At 44.0% G+C, this 15,544-nt stretch overlaps 1 protein-coding gene across 2 annotated transcripts in view; it reads left to right on the forward strand.

The window, feature by feature from the left end:
• The window catches only part of LOC126268050 (chitinase-3-like protein 1), a 32,253-nt gene extending 17,369 nt beyond the window's left edge, over positions 1 to 14,884 (forward strand). For both annotated transcript variants that reach the window (XM_049973478.1, XM_049973477.1), the window contains exons 4-11: positions 889 to 983; positions 1,071 to 1,202; positions 2,313 to 2,440; positions 4,770 to 4,896; positions 4,980 to 5,165; positions 8,069 to 8,191; positions 10,292 to 10,450; positions 13,778 to 14,884. In XM_049973478.1, the coding sequence (XP_049829435.1) occupies positions 889 to 983; positions 1,071 to 1,202; positions 2,313 to 2,440; positions 4,770 to 4,896; positions 4,980 to 5,165; positions 8,069 to 8,191; positions 10,292 to 10,450; positions 13,778 to 14,083 (1,256 nt within the window). In that variant the 3' untranslated portion in view covers positions 14,084 to 14,884. The remainder of the gene's footprint in view (positions 1 to 888; positions 984 to 1,070; positions 1,203 to 2,312; positions 2,441 to 4,769; positions 4,897 to 4,979; positions 5,166 to 8,068; positions 8,192 to 10,291; positions 10,451 to 13,777) is intronic.
• The last annotated feature ends 660 nt before the right edge of the window (positions 14,885 to 15,544 follow it).

Here is a 15,544-nt window from a genome sequence, read left to right on the forward strand (position 1 = left end):
TGAGTTTTTTGTAGCTGAAGTCAGCCTAAACAAATAGTGCTCATACGTCTTTCGTGCGACTCCCAGTGTCGAGGGAATGTGTCGGTTTGTTTGCCGTTGCAAACAAAATAATTTTTAAATGGAATATTACATGCCCACTGGAACCCGCCAGGTTAGCCGTGAGCGCTAATGCGCTGCTCCCTGGGCGCGCACGCCCCGGATCGAATCCGCCCGGAGGATTACCGACGTCGGCCGGTGTGTCGGCCAGCCTGGATGTGGTTTTTAGGCGGTTTTCCACATCCCGCTAGGAGAATACCGGGCTGGTCCCCACATTCCGCCTCAGTTACACTACTCGTAGACATCTGAACACCCCTTCTCACTAACCTTGCCAAATCCGTTCCTAACCGTGCCGACCCCGAGAAACTGTGGGACAAGGCACCGGCAAAAGAAAGAAAGAAAAGATTACACGCCCACTCGATACAGCGGTCCCAAATTAGTCTTGTGTGATATTTGTTTCAGCTATATGTATTAACATGGACAGTATAGAATGACAGTATCCAATATTCAAAGTAGAGACAGCACTGCCCTGGCCAGCCCTGATTGCTGCCGCCAAGCATGTAGCGCTGCTGAGTCGCTGCTGTATTGCTGTCCCTTTTAACACATATCGGTAAAATGAATGTCGGAGTAGACTGATATGGGAGTGCTGTATCGCGCGGGCAGGTGAAATTCCAATTTAAAAATAATTTTGCTTGTAGTGGGAAACAAACCGCCGCTGTCTACTGAAACTGGTCGTTGAATGAAAGACAAGACGACTAATAACCGAAACAACAGAGAAAAATACGCCTGACGACTCTTAGGACTTGTGATAATACCCTCCACATAATAATCTTAATTTTTCTGTTTTTACAGACGGCTACAACCGATTCAACAGCTTGAAATCAGCGAACACGAAAACTCTTATTGCTATCGGTGGCTGGAACGAAGGGTCAACGACTTTCTCGGCTGTAAGTAACAGAGCACCACAAAACATCCAGCACAGCCGATGCCCCGCCTGGAAGGTGAACTCATGCTGTTCCTCTTTGTGACTACAGGTTGCGAACGACCCGACACTGAGAGCGAGGTTCGCGCAGAATGCAGCAGCTTTTGTGGGCAAATACGGCTTTGACGGGCTGGACGTGGACTGGGAATACCCGGCGAATCGTGGCGGAGCTGCCTCCGACCTGGTAATTTAGAGTGTCTTAACAATAGCACTTCTGTTCAACTGTCTCTCACAAAAGCATCCATTACTTGTTTTTGCGTGAAGCTACCTGGGCCAAGAATTGATGCTTTTGTGCAACTTGCTGGAACTTGTGATTAATTGAGGCTTGGAGACTGATCTTGAATTTAAACAGCGCAGTTTTTGACGTTGCCTATTTGTCTCTTACTAGCGATTTTTCTTACAGTTCTTCTTGTGACATAAAGCAAAAATAATTTCTTAAGTTTACGCTCTGATGGATTATTTTTGTCTTATTTAGTGTGCGTTCATTTCTGTCATTTCTGTGCACAAGTCAGTTCTCTGTTGCATTTAAGGAAAAACTGGAGCGTTTTCGTCCGTCATTTTCGTAATTTTTCTGTTAAAAATTATAGCGTATGGCCATTACTCTCTGCTAAACGGTGAAGTAAATCCTCACATTTTCTTCCAACTACATTCCTTTCTCCTTTTGTTTCAGTATTTTCCCTTTTCCCCCTTTCTTCATTGCTTGTGTTCTCACACGTCTCCGCGTCCTCCCCCCCCCCCCTCCCCCGCCCTCTCCTATCTTTTTCTCGCGCCCATTGCTGTTCCGCAGTCTAAATCTACCTCACTGTTAATTAACTTTATTCTTTTACTCTTCGCAAACAAATATAAACGTCGTTCATTTTCCGTTATACCTATTCCAGATTTTACTCTTCTATCTTAAATATTTGTGAGCGAGCGTTAGATTCCATACTAAGATTTTTTAACACGTTTGTCACGATAATATACTGATAAAATATGAGGAATGCCCAGTTAGTTTAATAGAGGGCTTTATGCCCTCATATTGGCAGGGTAAATATATCAACAAAGAAAACGTACACTACAACATTATGTACGTAGTCGCCTCCGTAAACAAAGGCTGACATGAGATGTACTTGAAAAAATCTTTTTTTTTTTTTTTTTCATTCTAAGAACTGGCCTCCATTTATTTCGCAGAGCCGTAAACGTCGTTGCTGTTAATATCTAGTTTACATCCAGTTATAACACACGTGAAATCCGTTTCGCAGAGCAACTGCACTCCAGAAAAAGTCAGACATAAGGTCAAAATTTTCTACCCCAGGTGGCGTTTGTTGAGCTACTGAAGGCGCTGAGGACGGAGTTTGACAAGTACGGCTACATCCTGAGCGCCGCCGTCGGAGCTGCCCGCGACCTCATCGGGACTGGGTACGACGTGCCGCAGCTGTCCAAGTGAGTTCAAATTCACGCGTCCGGCTTACGTATTACATTCGTAGCAGCTTTTTTGTTTATCACCATTACAGTTCACTGCTAGGACATTATTTACCGTGCATCATCTGTCATTCGATATTGGGAATTTTGCGCTTGAATGTACGGAGTAGCAATTTCCTGTCTTATTTCAGTGGCTTATTCATTCTACTTGTTGTGCTAATCCCTCTTACCGCTCTCTTGCGGCCCCTTCCTAAGATACGACATACTGTCAGCAGGACTGCCGCACTGTCTTCATCGAACACCTGTTCTCTAAATTTACCCAAAAACTTTCGCGAGAGCCAGATCGCTTTTCCTGTGAAGTTTCCCGATGCGGCTGCCCAAGCACCTAGGTTTTGTGACAGCCATACCATTCTGTTAGGATCTTAGCTGTGCGCCTCTCAATGCCTTTGATGTCTACTTCCATACTTACCTGATAAGGACTCCAATCGATGGGCCAATACTTCAGAACTGGTCGCACTAGCGTCTTGTACGCCACTTACATTAAATGTGTAATGCACTTTCCCATAATCATTGCAATGATTCTAAGTCTTCCAACCGCCTTCTCTAGTATTTTGCGTGTTCGTACCATTTTGTATCTCTTCTTAGTGCTACCTTTAAATACAATTGCTATATTTTCTTCAACGTCCGACCGGTCGCGAAATGTAAACCACATTGAAAATCAAAAACTTTTATTTCTAACATTTAACTACAACTTCCAGATACCGCTGGTACCAACTTTTCAATACCCTCGTCGTAGAAGGCGGCCGCCTGTGCATTCCGCCAATTTTCTACGCTGGTCTGTGCCAAAATACTGCCCCCGTAGCCAGCAGTTCGTGTGAGCAAAGAGATGAAAATCGGAGGGAGCCAAGTCTGGGCTGTGTGGTGGGTGATCAAACACTTCCTATCAGAAACGCTGAAGTAGTTTCCTTGTTATAGCTGCAGCGTGTGGCCGAGCATTGTCATGAAGAAGAACAGTTCCTAATGACACAATTCATTTTCGCTTCTTTTTAACTGCTCCTTTTAGATGATTTTCTTTAATCGCCCGATCTACTCGCTGAACAAGATCATCGGCTGACGCTCACTTCCTTCCCTAACGACCTGCGTCATTTACCGTCTAAAAATCGTGCTTCGAAGTTTCTGCACCGTTGCTGTGCTTTGCTGCCGGCCAGAGTGGCCGCGCGGTTCTAGGCGCTACAGTCCGGAACAGCGCGACCGCTACGGTCGCATGTTCGAATCCTGCCTCGGGCATGGATGTGAGTGATGTCATTAGATTAGTTAGGTTTAAGTAGTTCTAAGTTGTGGGGGACTGATGACCTGAGATGTGAAGTTCCATAGTGCTCAGAGCCATTTGAACCATTTGTTCTTTGCTGTCACGCATGACAGTTACGTTGTGTGGGCTGCATGAAACCAGGCGGAACTCCTCAGTATGAAGAAACTGAATGACGGAACGCGCTTTACGCTCGGTGGGAGACGCTGTTGTTCTAGGAATCTTTACGTGCTCATTGTGCGCTCGAGACTGAAAAGTGCCGCGTCCGCGTGATGTCATAGCCTGGCGTACTAGAGACACTGTGTAACACTTCGGCGCAAAGCTTCGTCAGATTTTCACCGTGGTTTTAATCTCACGACCGATCGGACCTTGAAACAAAGAGCTAGCCCTTAAAAAACGATAAGAATTGTTTCATGTTCACCACTAATGGTGTAATTGGATACTATCGGGTCATTTCTCTTTGTTATGAAGATTGTTTTACATTTATCCCTATTTAAAAAGAGCTAGCAATCATTACACCATGTGGGTATCTGTTTCGAGTTTTCTGCCTGTTTGCATGATTCTTCAACGACCATGCTCGGCTGTAGACAACAGCATCCTTAGTAATAATCTTATAATACTGCGTATCCTAACTGACTCATTATTTATGTATATTGCGAACATAAGATGTCTCATTACTCTGTTTTGAGGCACAGTCGATGTTATTTTTGAGACTGTTGATCATTCCGCCACCTGTCAACGCCTTCTGGATCCTAGTAGTCAATTGTGGTATGTATGGATGATTGTATCTCGATTAATAATCAGCTACATGGTAGTGTCGAAAGCCTTTTAAAAATCTAGAAAGACGGAATCTACCGATTAAGCTGCATCTTCTGTTTGCATGATATCGTGAAATCAGTAAAACTGAAGAGAGCTTATACTATTTGACATTTAAGGCGTACGAGATGCAGTTTACGGTATATTGACATTAAAAGAATGCTACAAGCATCTGCATCAGCCCAGTAGAACAGATGAGGCACGAAACCGGATGAACCATTTTTGCAGGTATCTTGACTTCATCAACATGATGGCATATGACTTCCACGGTTCCTGGGACCAGAAGACCGGTCAGAATGCCCCTCTGTACGCCAGCTCAGCCGACACGACCGAAGCCGAACGTCAGCTCAATGTGGTGAGTTTCTGTTCAGTTAATGTTACATATCAGAAAATATGATACGGGATCAATGCAAACGACTTATTTTTTGTTGGTTCCAGGACGCTAGCGTTCGCTACTGGATACAGAGTGGAGTCGATCCTTCTAAGCTCATACTGGGAATGGGGACCTACGGGCGAACGTTCACTCTGAGCAGTGCTACCAACAGTGGCGTCGGCGCTCCTGCCAGTGGTCCTGGAAACGGTGGGCCGTACACCTACCAACCTGGCATGCTGGGATACAACGAGGTAAGCACCCACGCGTTTCCGGCTTTGTGGGAGAAACACCTGCTAGGCGCACTTTTCGAGGCAGCTGTACCACCAGTACGGAATAGTCGACGCCGAGTTTTCATTTTCTCATCTTGCGGATTCCGCAAGGTTGATATATTCCCTTTATATTTCACCAACTCGGCTAGTGCACTTTTTCACATAATGCAAGCGATCGCCCTCTTGGTGGTCGCTTACATGGGCTCTTACCTGGCAGTTTTGATGACACGACACTGAAACGGAATAGACACCCGCAAATATGTCTTCCCTATTAAGTCGTGAAAACCTAAAAAATTACATTTTATCAAACTATTACCCACTGCACCTGCAGCACCAATCGACTCGGAATTTTACTAATGACCCCAGAATGACATCAATAATGGAGGAGCAAAAACATGATTCACCCATTCAGTCACGTTGATTGACTGTCGGAGGAACAGAGATCTATTGCTTTAGTTGTGGAAATATGTTTGCTCGCTGTTCATTTGCACGCAGGACTCCAACTGATCTAAAATTAGGCAAAAGTTGATCAGGCAGGTGATGGCCACACGTTTGATTGCTCGGAATCCATTTGTATGTCTCATGGTAGACGTAAGGGAACAATGCTGTTGGTAACATGGATCCCCTGGCACGAAAATTTCGGAAAGTACACCGCACATGTCCACTTTCCATCTTGTCATTTTAGTTATTTGCCTCCACCCACCATTCGCTCGCCAAGCATTCAGAGAAAGCTGGTACCTGAAGACCCAGGTTCCGTCCCGAGATCTCCTTTGCACTTTTCTTTTTTGAAATTGCGGTAATGGTTCCCCTTTAAAAGTCGACACCGAAGGCCGAAAGCACGTCGTGCTATTGCGCAGGAATTCTCTCATCCCAAAATGCCTGCAGCAAGGAGTGGAACAGCACTCGGTCGGTAGGCCAGACTCCAGCAGGATGACAGCAGTTTGTAGCATATTTCCTTTCACTCTGTCTCTTCTAACAATTAACGAACTTCAGTAGATGTTCACCAGAAGATATTTGACTCTTTATCTGACGTGGTGTTAGACTCAGAGTTCAACAGTTCGAGTCCTGAAGCGGATCGAACTTTCAGTGTGGACAAGGGGAAGAAAGATGATGATACAAAACCGCTGATCTCCAGAATTTCCTCCAACGTCCTGAATGAAGTTCCAATTGTCTCTGCATTGTCTTAAGGAGTGAGGGCATGTGACACTGTTGATCGTGGTTCCTATGGGACCAAACTATTGAGGTCATCGGTACCTAGGCTTACACACGACTTAATCTAACTTAAACTAACTCAAGCTAACGACAATACACACACTTATACCCGGGGGAGGACTCGAACCACCGACGGGAGGAGCCACGCGAACCGTGGCAATGCGCCCTAGACCCCGCGCCGCCCGTCCTCTGGAAGAAGACGTCATGCAGCATTGGTGCTATACGAGAAGATTGGGCTCCGTGCCGGCACCAGGTGTCATTCTCTCTCTTCTCTCACTCAGCGACATCAGTCATCAACAATAAAATATGACACTAGATCTCCACCTGCACACATAACGGTCACCTACACTTAACAGATGTACGCAAAGACTTCACACTTGGGGAAGGAAAGGTCCCCTTATGAACTAAGAAAGAAAACGTTCCAGTTAGGAGCTGAACCTGTTTCTAGGGATCTCCCATGAAAAACACCATATGAATTTACTTCACTTTGCCGAAAAATCATTGTAATTTATAGCCAATAGCGTTATGAGCTTCAAGTATTTGAATAATTAAAATTATAGAATAATGGGAATTTCACATCATAGAGCAGATCTGATAATGGTATATCATATAGATAAAGAACTGTTTCTCTTACAACATCTTGAACCTCAAATTGAGTGAACATACGACTATATACCGTATAAACACAGTTCTCTTGTACCTAGCTTAAATTCAGATCTTAAAAATAGAATCATTAGATTTTCAAAATTCCATAATTCATCGTTGATTGATGCGTATTCTCTTAACCTAACTGCTTACTTAGGCAATCGATTCCAATCTGGGCAAGATTAATTACTGCAGAATAACATGTATTTTTCGTCGCCCAGTTCAATTGTAAGAAAGAAACGCCCTCACTTATCAAAACAAAAGAACTAATACTTAAAACATTTTACTTCACTGTTTAACTAATTGATTGTTTAAGCCTTTAAAAGACACACCAACCAAGTCTATCAGTTGTTGTAAGACAACGTCAAGATACTCAGTACAGTTCTGTGGAACAGCTCGAGTTACGCATAGAACCGCCTTTGTGGTTAGCCAATTAGATACACAGTATTCAGCTATAAATTATAGCCATTTAAGGAAAAGTAGTGTTAAAACCCTGTTGATGTTCATTCGAAGTTTGTGATGTTAATGTAATTGATGCAAATTGTTTATGATAACCATATATTTTAAGTTATAAGAAAAGTGTTTCTGGGTTTCCCCCAGCATAGTTCACTTTATTTCAAAGAGAATTTCATGCAATATGTATATGATACGTATAAATTACAAATCGTTAACAAATTAAATCAATTTAAATTTTATGAAGTATTTTACCGACCTAAAAGTTGCAATGCTTTTGCACAAAGCATATCTTTGTTTATTAGCAACTTGAAACTCACGTTACATCAAAAATTCCTCTCATTCGTAATGAATTGCTTTATCTCGTACTTGTATCGTAAATAATCAATTCCAAACGGAAAAAGGCTAGTCAACGACAGTTCCATTATTTAAACCGGCGAAGCATACACGCGAGCGGACTAATTTTCATTTAGTGCCAGTGTTTCCCAAAGAACTTTTTATTGCCTACTTTTGTTTTCTGACCTCAAAACGTTGAACACGTTGTAGTAACCCTGTTTTGCCATTAATTCTTGCAGATATGTGAGAAAATCAAGGCAGGAGGCTGGACGGTAACGTGGGACGACCAGCAGAAGGTTCCATACGCGGTGAGTGGCAACCAGTGGGTCGGCTACGATAATGAAGAATCCATCAGAATAAAGGTACGCTACTCTTAGTGTTAAAAAGCAAGTGTCCGGTCGTTCTTTAGTACTTTTGTTACAAAAAGCACACGATAACTGAAGCTACAATCTTAGTTGTCCGAGCTTACCACTTCTTGGGGACTTCCACATTATGTCCCATAAGTGAACTTGAGAGCATATGAAAGTAGAAATTCAAGTGAGAAGTTCCTGAAAGCTTTACGGAGAACATATCTATTCGTTTACACAGACTATGAATATTATCCCTCTCACTGTATCGTCTGTAGCTGCAGAAAAAGCGTTTATGAAACTGGGGAAAAAACATTGATTAGATTCGTAAAATGCAGATGTAGACACATTGAAACAGTGTTTTCTGCGAGTTAACATGACCAGGAAGCAGCAATATGTCTGGCTGTCATTCGTTTTCTATAGATTCACTTGCTCCATTAAGATAGAGTGCATCGTATCTATGGACTACACACACTTTTCATTGCTTCTACGACGTCCCAACCACACGTTGGTACTTCTCACATCTACATGTTACTTGTATTACTTCTGGTGACTGGAATTTTGACCCCTTATTGTAACGTATTAGTCTTTGTAACATGTCCCATAGAAATGTTGCATTCATTGGACACGTACCGATGAGCAACAGTCTGTAACCGGCCGGCCGGAGTGGCCGAGCGGTTCTAGGCAAGTTCGAATCCTGCCTCGGGCACGGATGTGTGTGATGTCCTTAGGTTAGTTAGGTTTAAGTAGTTCCAAGTTCTAGGGGACTGATGACCTCAGAAGTTAAGTCCCATAGTGCTCAGAGCCAGTTGATAATATACACCTAACCCGCTATACCTTCACACAACAAAATTCCGTCTCTAATGACCTCGATGTCGACGGGACTTCAAAAACTGTAAGCTTCCTTGCTTCCTACAACAATGCTGTCTTATCTTAAGCAGTAGTATACTCCGCAAGTTCCCACGCATAATCCTGGTCCCCCTATTCGCAGAACAGATACACTGTGTGATCAAAAGTATCCAGACACCTGGCTGCAAACGACTTTCAAGTCCGTAGCGCCCTTCGTCGGTAATGTTAGTATTCAATATGGTGGTGGCCCATCCTTAGCCTTGATGACAGCAGGCCTGGCCACCAAGAGCTGTTACAGGACGATTTGATTCACGGATCCAGTTATATGGCTCCTTCCGTGTATAGCAATTTTACGACTGTGACGAGTGGGGCCTGAAGATGGCGTCAATGTAGTGCCGAAACTGGTAGCACATAGAAGTTCATAAAATAAAATAAATTTGTGCAATACATACGGCTGTTGGTAAATTATTGCATCAAGAAGTTCATGCCAGCCGTCGTTCCACGATCCAAAATGGATCAACGAGGGTTAATACATTTATGCCACTGTGAGATAAGTCGGTCAGTGCTTTCATGGAAAAATGTTCACAGTTTCCTGAGGAACAATGACTGTACATGTGCGTGCACCTCTTCGTCCGAAACAAATCCTTGGCCACAAATGTCTTTATTAAGGGCTTCAAAAATACGTAAATCTTAATGGGAGATATCGGGCGGGGAGGCTGCGTTGGGGGTTCCAAATGATACTTCTGCAGCGTAGTCGAAACAACACTGGCAACACTGAAAGCGATGTCAGTGCCGTCTAGCAGTAAAGGACGAAAGCCAATGCCTGCCCTACTGCAGCACATAGCCTGCAAGGGCTACAGTTCCAGATAGCTGGCGCGAGGTCCCGCCGACTTCCTAAATGTATATGGAGGAGGTACCAGACAAGAACATAATTTTGATGTCGAGTTCATCTTTAAAGGGCGTCAATAAAATGCGGGAAAAGGTCACACAGAACAGTAGGTCGCACCGGAATGGGCTGGACTCGGGTAGCCGGCAAATGGGTGTAGCCCACGCTAAACTGACGCTGAAGTCGGCCGGAATGGGCAGCGTGCTAGTCTCACCTCCCACCACTGACACGAGATGTCACTCGAAGCGTCAACAAAATAACATTTGTACCTCCTGAGAAATTTGCTGACGTGCAGTGAGTTAAGTTATATCAAGGTAATAATTTTCAGCAACTTAACGTTGCCCTCTGACTTTGAATCGTAACTCTAGATTCTCTTTTAGTCGCAGTATGCCCTCGCGATGAACCTGGGCGGCGCCATGATCTGGAGCCTGGAGACAGACGACTTCAGAGGTCTGTGCGGCGCCGGGAAGTACCCTCTGCTCAGCACCATCAACGGCGTGCTGCGAGGAGTCAGATCACACAACAGCACTGCTGCCACGGTAAGTCTGCGGGTCTCACGTAACTCGAATTATTGTGCTATCACGGGCGCTAGTTTGCTTGGCATCAAATCTCATAACATTCTGATTCGGTAGCCTCCGTCTCAGAAATAAGTACGACTGCTTACCAGTCAGTACCTGAGGGTAGCGGGCACACATTGTTAGGGCTGCAGGCATCTTCCAGGATAACGAGCAGGGTATAGTGAAAAAAAATTACTTTGAACAGAACAGGCGAACTAAATGTGGAATGAAGTTCATGCTGACATTTTACTTTAGCACTCCATCACTGAAAGAGTCAAGTGTATTGGGTGTGACACTCAGACGCAGTTCCTTAGGGTCACACATGCTTTCCACCCTACTTACTGACGGTTGCTGCATTCGGAAGGAGCGAGGTTCAAATTCTTTCTGTTTCCCGTGGTTTTCCTAAATCGCTGAAGGCAAATGACAGAAAATTCCTTCGAAAAGTATGCAGGCTATTTCCTCCCCTATCCTAGTCTAACCCCAACTCGTCGTGAACGAGATATCAAATCCATATCGCCATTCTTTTAGTGGTTACTAGCCACATCCAAAAGGAGGATGGCTAAACTTCAGGTAACTATTTGCAAGAGACATACGATGATGTTCACCAGTGGTTATGTCTCCCACAGCTACTTCACATCTATCTGTCACATACTGCCGTGCACCATTCGAGCTTTCCAAATTCCCGTCGTCTTCTCAGAACCAATGCAGCCCATCTTCACGAGACATAATTTAAGAAATGAGGCAGGTGTCCGTATACTCAAGGAGCTGGATGGTGAACACTATGGAACTTGATGATGCATACACACGTTGACGCTTGTTCGTTGCGAATATCTGCTCAACACTGACCTTCCCACCCACCCCACACTTCCTATACATACTATCATCACAAAGTGAGGGGATAGAACCAGAAAAAAAACGACAATTAAATACTGAACGCACTGTTCTTTGACGGTAGCAATAGTAACTAGTTGTTCTGTGAGCAGTCGTCCGTCCTGTGAAGAAATTACTTGTGTCAATAAACCGTATTATTTGGACTTCCTTTTTTCTATTTAATCTACCTTTACCACAATGTTCTAATGTTCGCAGAAAATCAGTTTTCACAGATAAAGTAATGTTTCTGATTTTTTTAATGTCCTTAAGTCTTGCTCTACGTTAGAAAGGCTAGCCGATTTAAAGATAGTTATTGCACTTAACGTCAGAGAAACAGCTATATCATGGCGAGTTTATGCAGTTTATCAACAGAATATGTAAACAATTCTCATAGAAATACATTCAGTCGTTTTTCCAGAGGTACTCTGTTTTATCCTTTACTAGCTATTGTTCAACGGTAACAGCGAGTCAATACACACATCCTTGACGCCATACAATGTGATAGATTTGTATGCACTGAGAACTTACGTACCCTACTCACGCTTGCATTCAGCTGTTCTTTGTCACTTAACCAAGTTTCGTTCCTACAGTGACCGAGGATACCTTTGGAAAACACATTTATCACTCATAACGGTGTGGTGAAAGTGACACTCGAGAACTTCACGTTCGATTCCCAGTATCTCAGAGAATATTTTTTACTAGAACAACACATCATTCGACCTCGTAACTGATTAGTAGCCTGAAGGAAGCACATTGGCTCCAGTTTCGAAATCTGACAATAACAGCTGCGAGAGCGGTCTGCTCCAAACGACTTAGGCAGGGGACTAGAAGAGAGCAGTAAGCATAACAGGCCAGTTTCCTACAACTGCGGTAAAACTACGGACTTAAGTATCAAAAAAGTAACTGTCCGTCAGCTTCTGTGTCTCCTGTGTTTCCAGTGGAGAAATTTACACTATTGACCACACCACGAAGATGTCGTGCTACAGACGAGAAATTTAACCGAAAGGAAGAAGATGCTGCGATATGCAAATGATTAGCTTTCCAGAGCGTTCACACAAGGTTGGCACCGGTGGCGACACCTACAATGTGCTGACATGAGGAAAGTTTCCAACCGATATCTCATACACAAACAGCAGTTGACGGGAGTTGCCTCGTGAAACGTTGTTGTGATGCCTCGTGTAAGGAGGAGAAATGCGTACCATCACTTTCCGACTTGGACAATGGTCAGATTGTAGCCTAGCGCGATTGCGGTTTATCCTATCGCGACATTGCTGCTGGCGTTGATCTAGATCCAATGACTTTTAGCAGAATATGGAATCGGTGGGTTCCGGAGGATAATACAGAACGTCGTGCTGGATCCCAACGGCATCGTATCACTCACAGTCGAGATGACAGGCATCTTATCCGCATGGCTGTAACGGATCGTGCAGCCACATCTCAATCCCTGAGTCAACAGATGGAGACGTTTGCAAGACAACAACCATCTGCACGAGCAGTTCGACGACTTTTGCAGCAGCATGGACTATCAGTTTGGAGACCATGGCTGCGGTTACCCTTCACGCTGCATCACAGACAGGAGCGCCTGCGATGGTGTACTCAAAGACGAACCTGGGTGCACGAATGGCAAAACGTTATTTTTTCGGATGAATTCAGGTTCTGTTTACAGCATCCTGATGGTCGCATCCGTGTTTGGCGACATCGCGGTGAACGCACATTGGAAGCGTGTATTCGTCATCGCCATACTGGCGTCTCACCCAGCGTGATGGTATGGGGTGGCATTGGTTACACGTCTCGGTCACCTCTTGTTCGCATTGACAGCATTTTGAACAGTGGACGTTACATTTCAGATGTGTTACGACCCGAGACTCTACCCTTCATTCGATCCCTGCGAAACCCTACATTTCAGCAGGATAATGCACGACCGCGTGTTGCAGGTCCTGTACGGGCCTTTCTGGATACCCAAAATGTTCGAATGCTGCCCTGGCCAGCACATTCTCAAGATCTAGCACCAATTGAAAACGTCTGGTCAATAATGGCCGAGCAACTGGATCGCCACAATACGCCAGTCACTACTCTTGATGAACTGTGGTATCGTGTTGAAGCTGTATGGGCAGCTGTACCTGTACACGCCACCCAAGCTCTATTTGACTCGATGCCCAGGCGTATCAAGGCCGTTATTACGGCTAGAGGTGGTTGTTCTGAGTACTGTTTTCTCAGGATCTACGCACCCAAATTGCGTGAAAATGTAGTCACCTGTCAGTGCTAGTATAATATATTTGTCCAATGAATACCCGTTTATCATCTGCATTTCTTCTTGGTGTAGCAATTTTAATGGCCAGTAGTGTATATTTCCATCAGCTTCTTTTTATACTACATCCAATTTTTGAAACTTGTACGTCAATTTTTAGCCGTTTTCGTAATATTAAAATCCGGTTGCAGGTTTGGAACACACCGACCGCTAGCAGCAGTGGCGGTAGCAACGGCTGGGGTTCCAGCAGTACTCCTGGAGCCAGCGGCAGCGGCAGCGGCCTCGGCAGCCTGCCTGGAGGCAACGTGACGGCGGCGACGCCGGCGCTTCTGTGCAGGGCTCCGGGCTACATGAGGGACCGACACGACTGCGGCGTCTTCTACTACTGCTCCGCCTCGTTCGGCGCCTACGCCGCCAGCAAGTTCCAGTGTCCCGCCGGACTCGCCTTCGATCCCCGCACGTCGATCTGCAACTACAGAAACCTCGTCTCCTGCTGACGAGTTCTTCGGTTCTCCGTGATTGTATCGCAACACGCAGTGCGAACGACGGAACGACAACGTGGGAAAATTGATCATCAAAAACAGAAACCAATATTTATTTCAGTGTGAAAACTATATGTGGGACAGTCTGCTGGAATAGATCGAGTTTCTGTATTATTGTTAAGATAATTAAATAAATACCTTTGGTAAAATGAGTACCTACAGTGAGAATTATAAATATTGATAGATCGTAGTCACGGCTATGCATATCAGAAGTGATATTCCTATGATTCCATTATCAGAAAATTGTAAACGTTTGGTCTAATGATCGCAGGAAATACATCAGTACCAATGGCAGTCTATCATTTTCGATTCCTATAGAATAACACTTTTCCTGTTACATGAATTGTGTTTCTTCCACTTTCAAAACAAACATAAAAACGTAGAAATACTAATTGTGGGAACATGTCAATCGTTGTTTGGAGTACGCCTATGGAACATACATTCATTACCAAATATAGCTGAGTAGTTACACAGAGTCTCTGTTTTTGGCTAGTAAAGAATGTTTATGTAGTTATGTATTATGATAAAGATGTTATTTTCCTACAATTTTAACTCGTATCTTTGTTTTAAAATTCTAGTAATAGCTGCAAAAAGGAAATGAGTTTTCATACACTTCTAATTTTATAGCAACTGTTGCAAATCCTTTCTGTTTTCTGTACATTTGTAGCAATTTTTTTCTGAATCTCTTTTCTTTTTTTTAATGATTCACTATTTGTATTGTATTTATTATAATTATAATAAAATATTTTTCTTTTATTTTGTGTTTTTCCTTGAGGAAAGTTTTGTTGTTGAAATTATTACAGTAACCTCTAGCGAAGGAAACCCGATTGCCTCACAGCACTTACTTTGTAGAACTGCTGGTAGTTGACGTATTCCTCTGAAAGACTTTGCTACATACGTTGTAAAGAGACCAGCACTTACCACGTATCAAGCCCTTCTCTTTACAACGCCCGTCTCTGAGCGTTCACTGCGTCTGGCTGCCATGCGAAAGTCCCGGGTTCAATTCGCGGTACTGCCAGGAATTTTTCCCTAACGGGAGGACTGGAAAGTGGTGCACTCATCCGTGTGAGGCTAACTGAAGAGAAATTGGAATGAGAAGTAGCAGGTCCAAGGTCTGAAAACCAGACAACGGCTCCCCCTTGCACATCCAAATGACGCCATCTGGCAGAGGATGATACGGCGGCAGCCCGGCGTCGTCTGCTGCTCTGAGCGTGGTCGCCGCGTTGCTTTTTACGATTTACTACGGATTTGCTATTAAGTGCTTGGAGAACAATTTTATAAATTTACCATTACCTTTTTGCTTAATGTTTTGGGTACTGGTGAGGATACATACAGTTGTTACAATCATTTTCTGTAAGTGAATTTCAAAATGAACCAGTCTTCAACGCGAAGACAGATGTGAATAACACCGCTCAT

This window comes from Schistocerca gregaria, chromosome 4, assembly GCF_023897955.1.
Source record: "Schistocerca gregaria isolate iqSchGreg1 chromosome 4, iqSchGreg1.2, whole genome shotgun sequence".
NCBI classification, from domain to species: domain Eukaryota; kingdom Metazoa; phylum Arthropoda; class Insecta; order Orthoptera; family Acrididae; genus Schistocerca; species Schistocerca gregaria.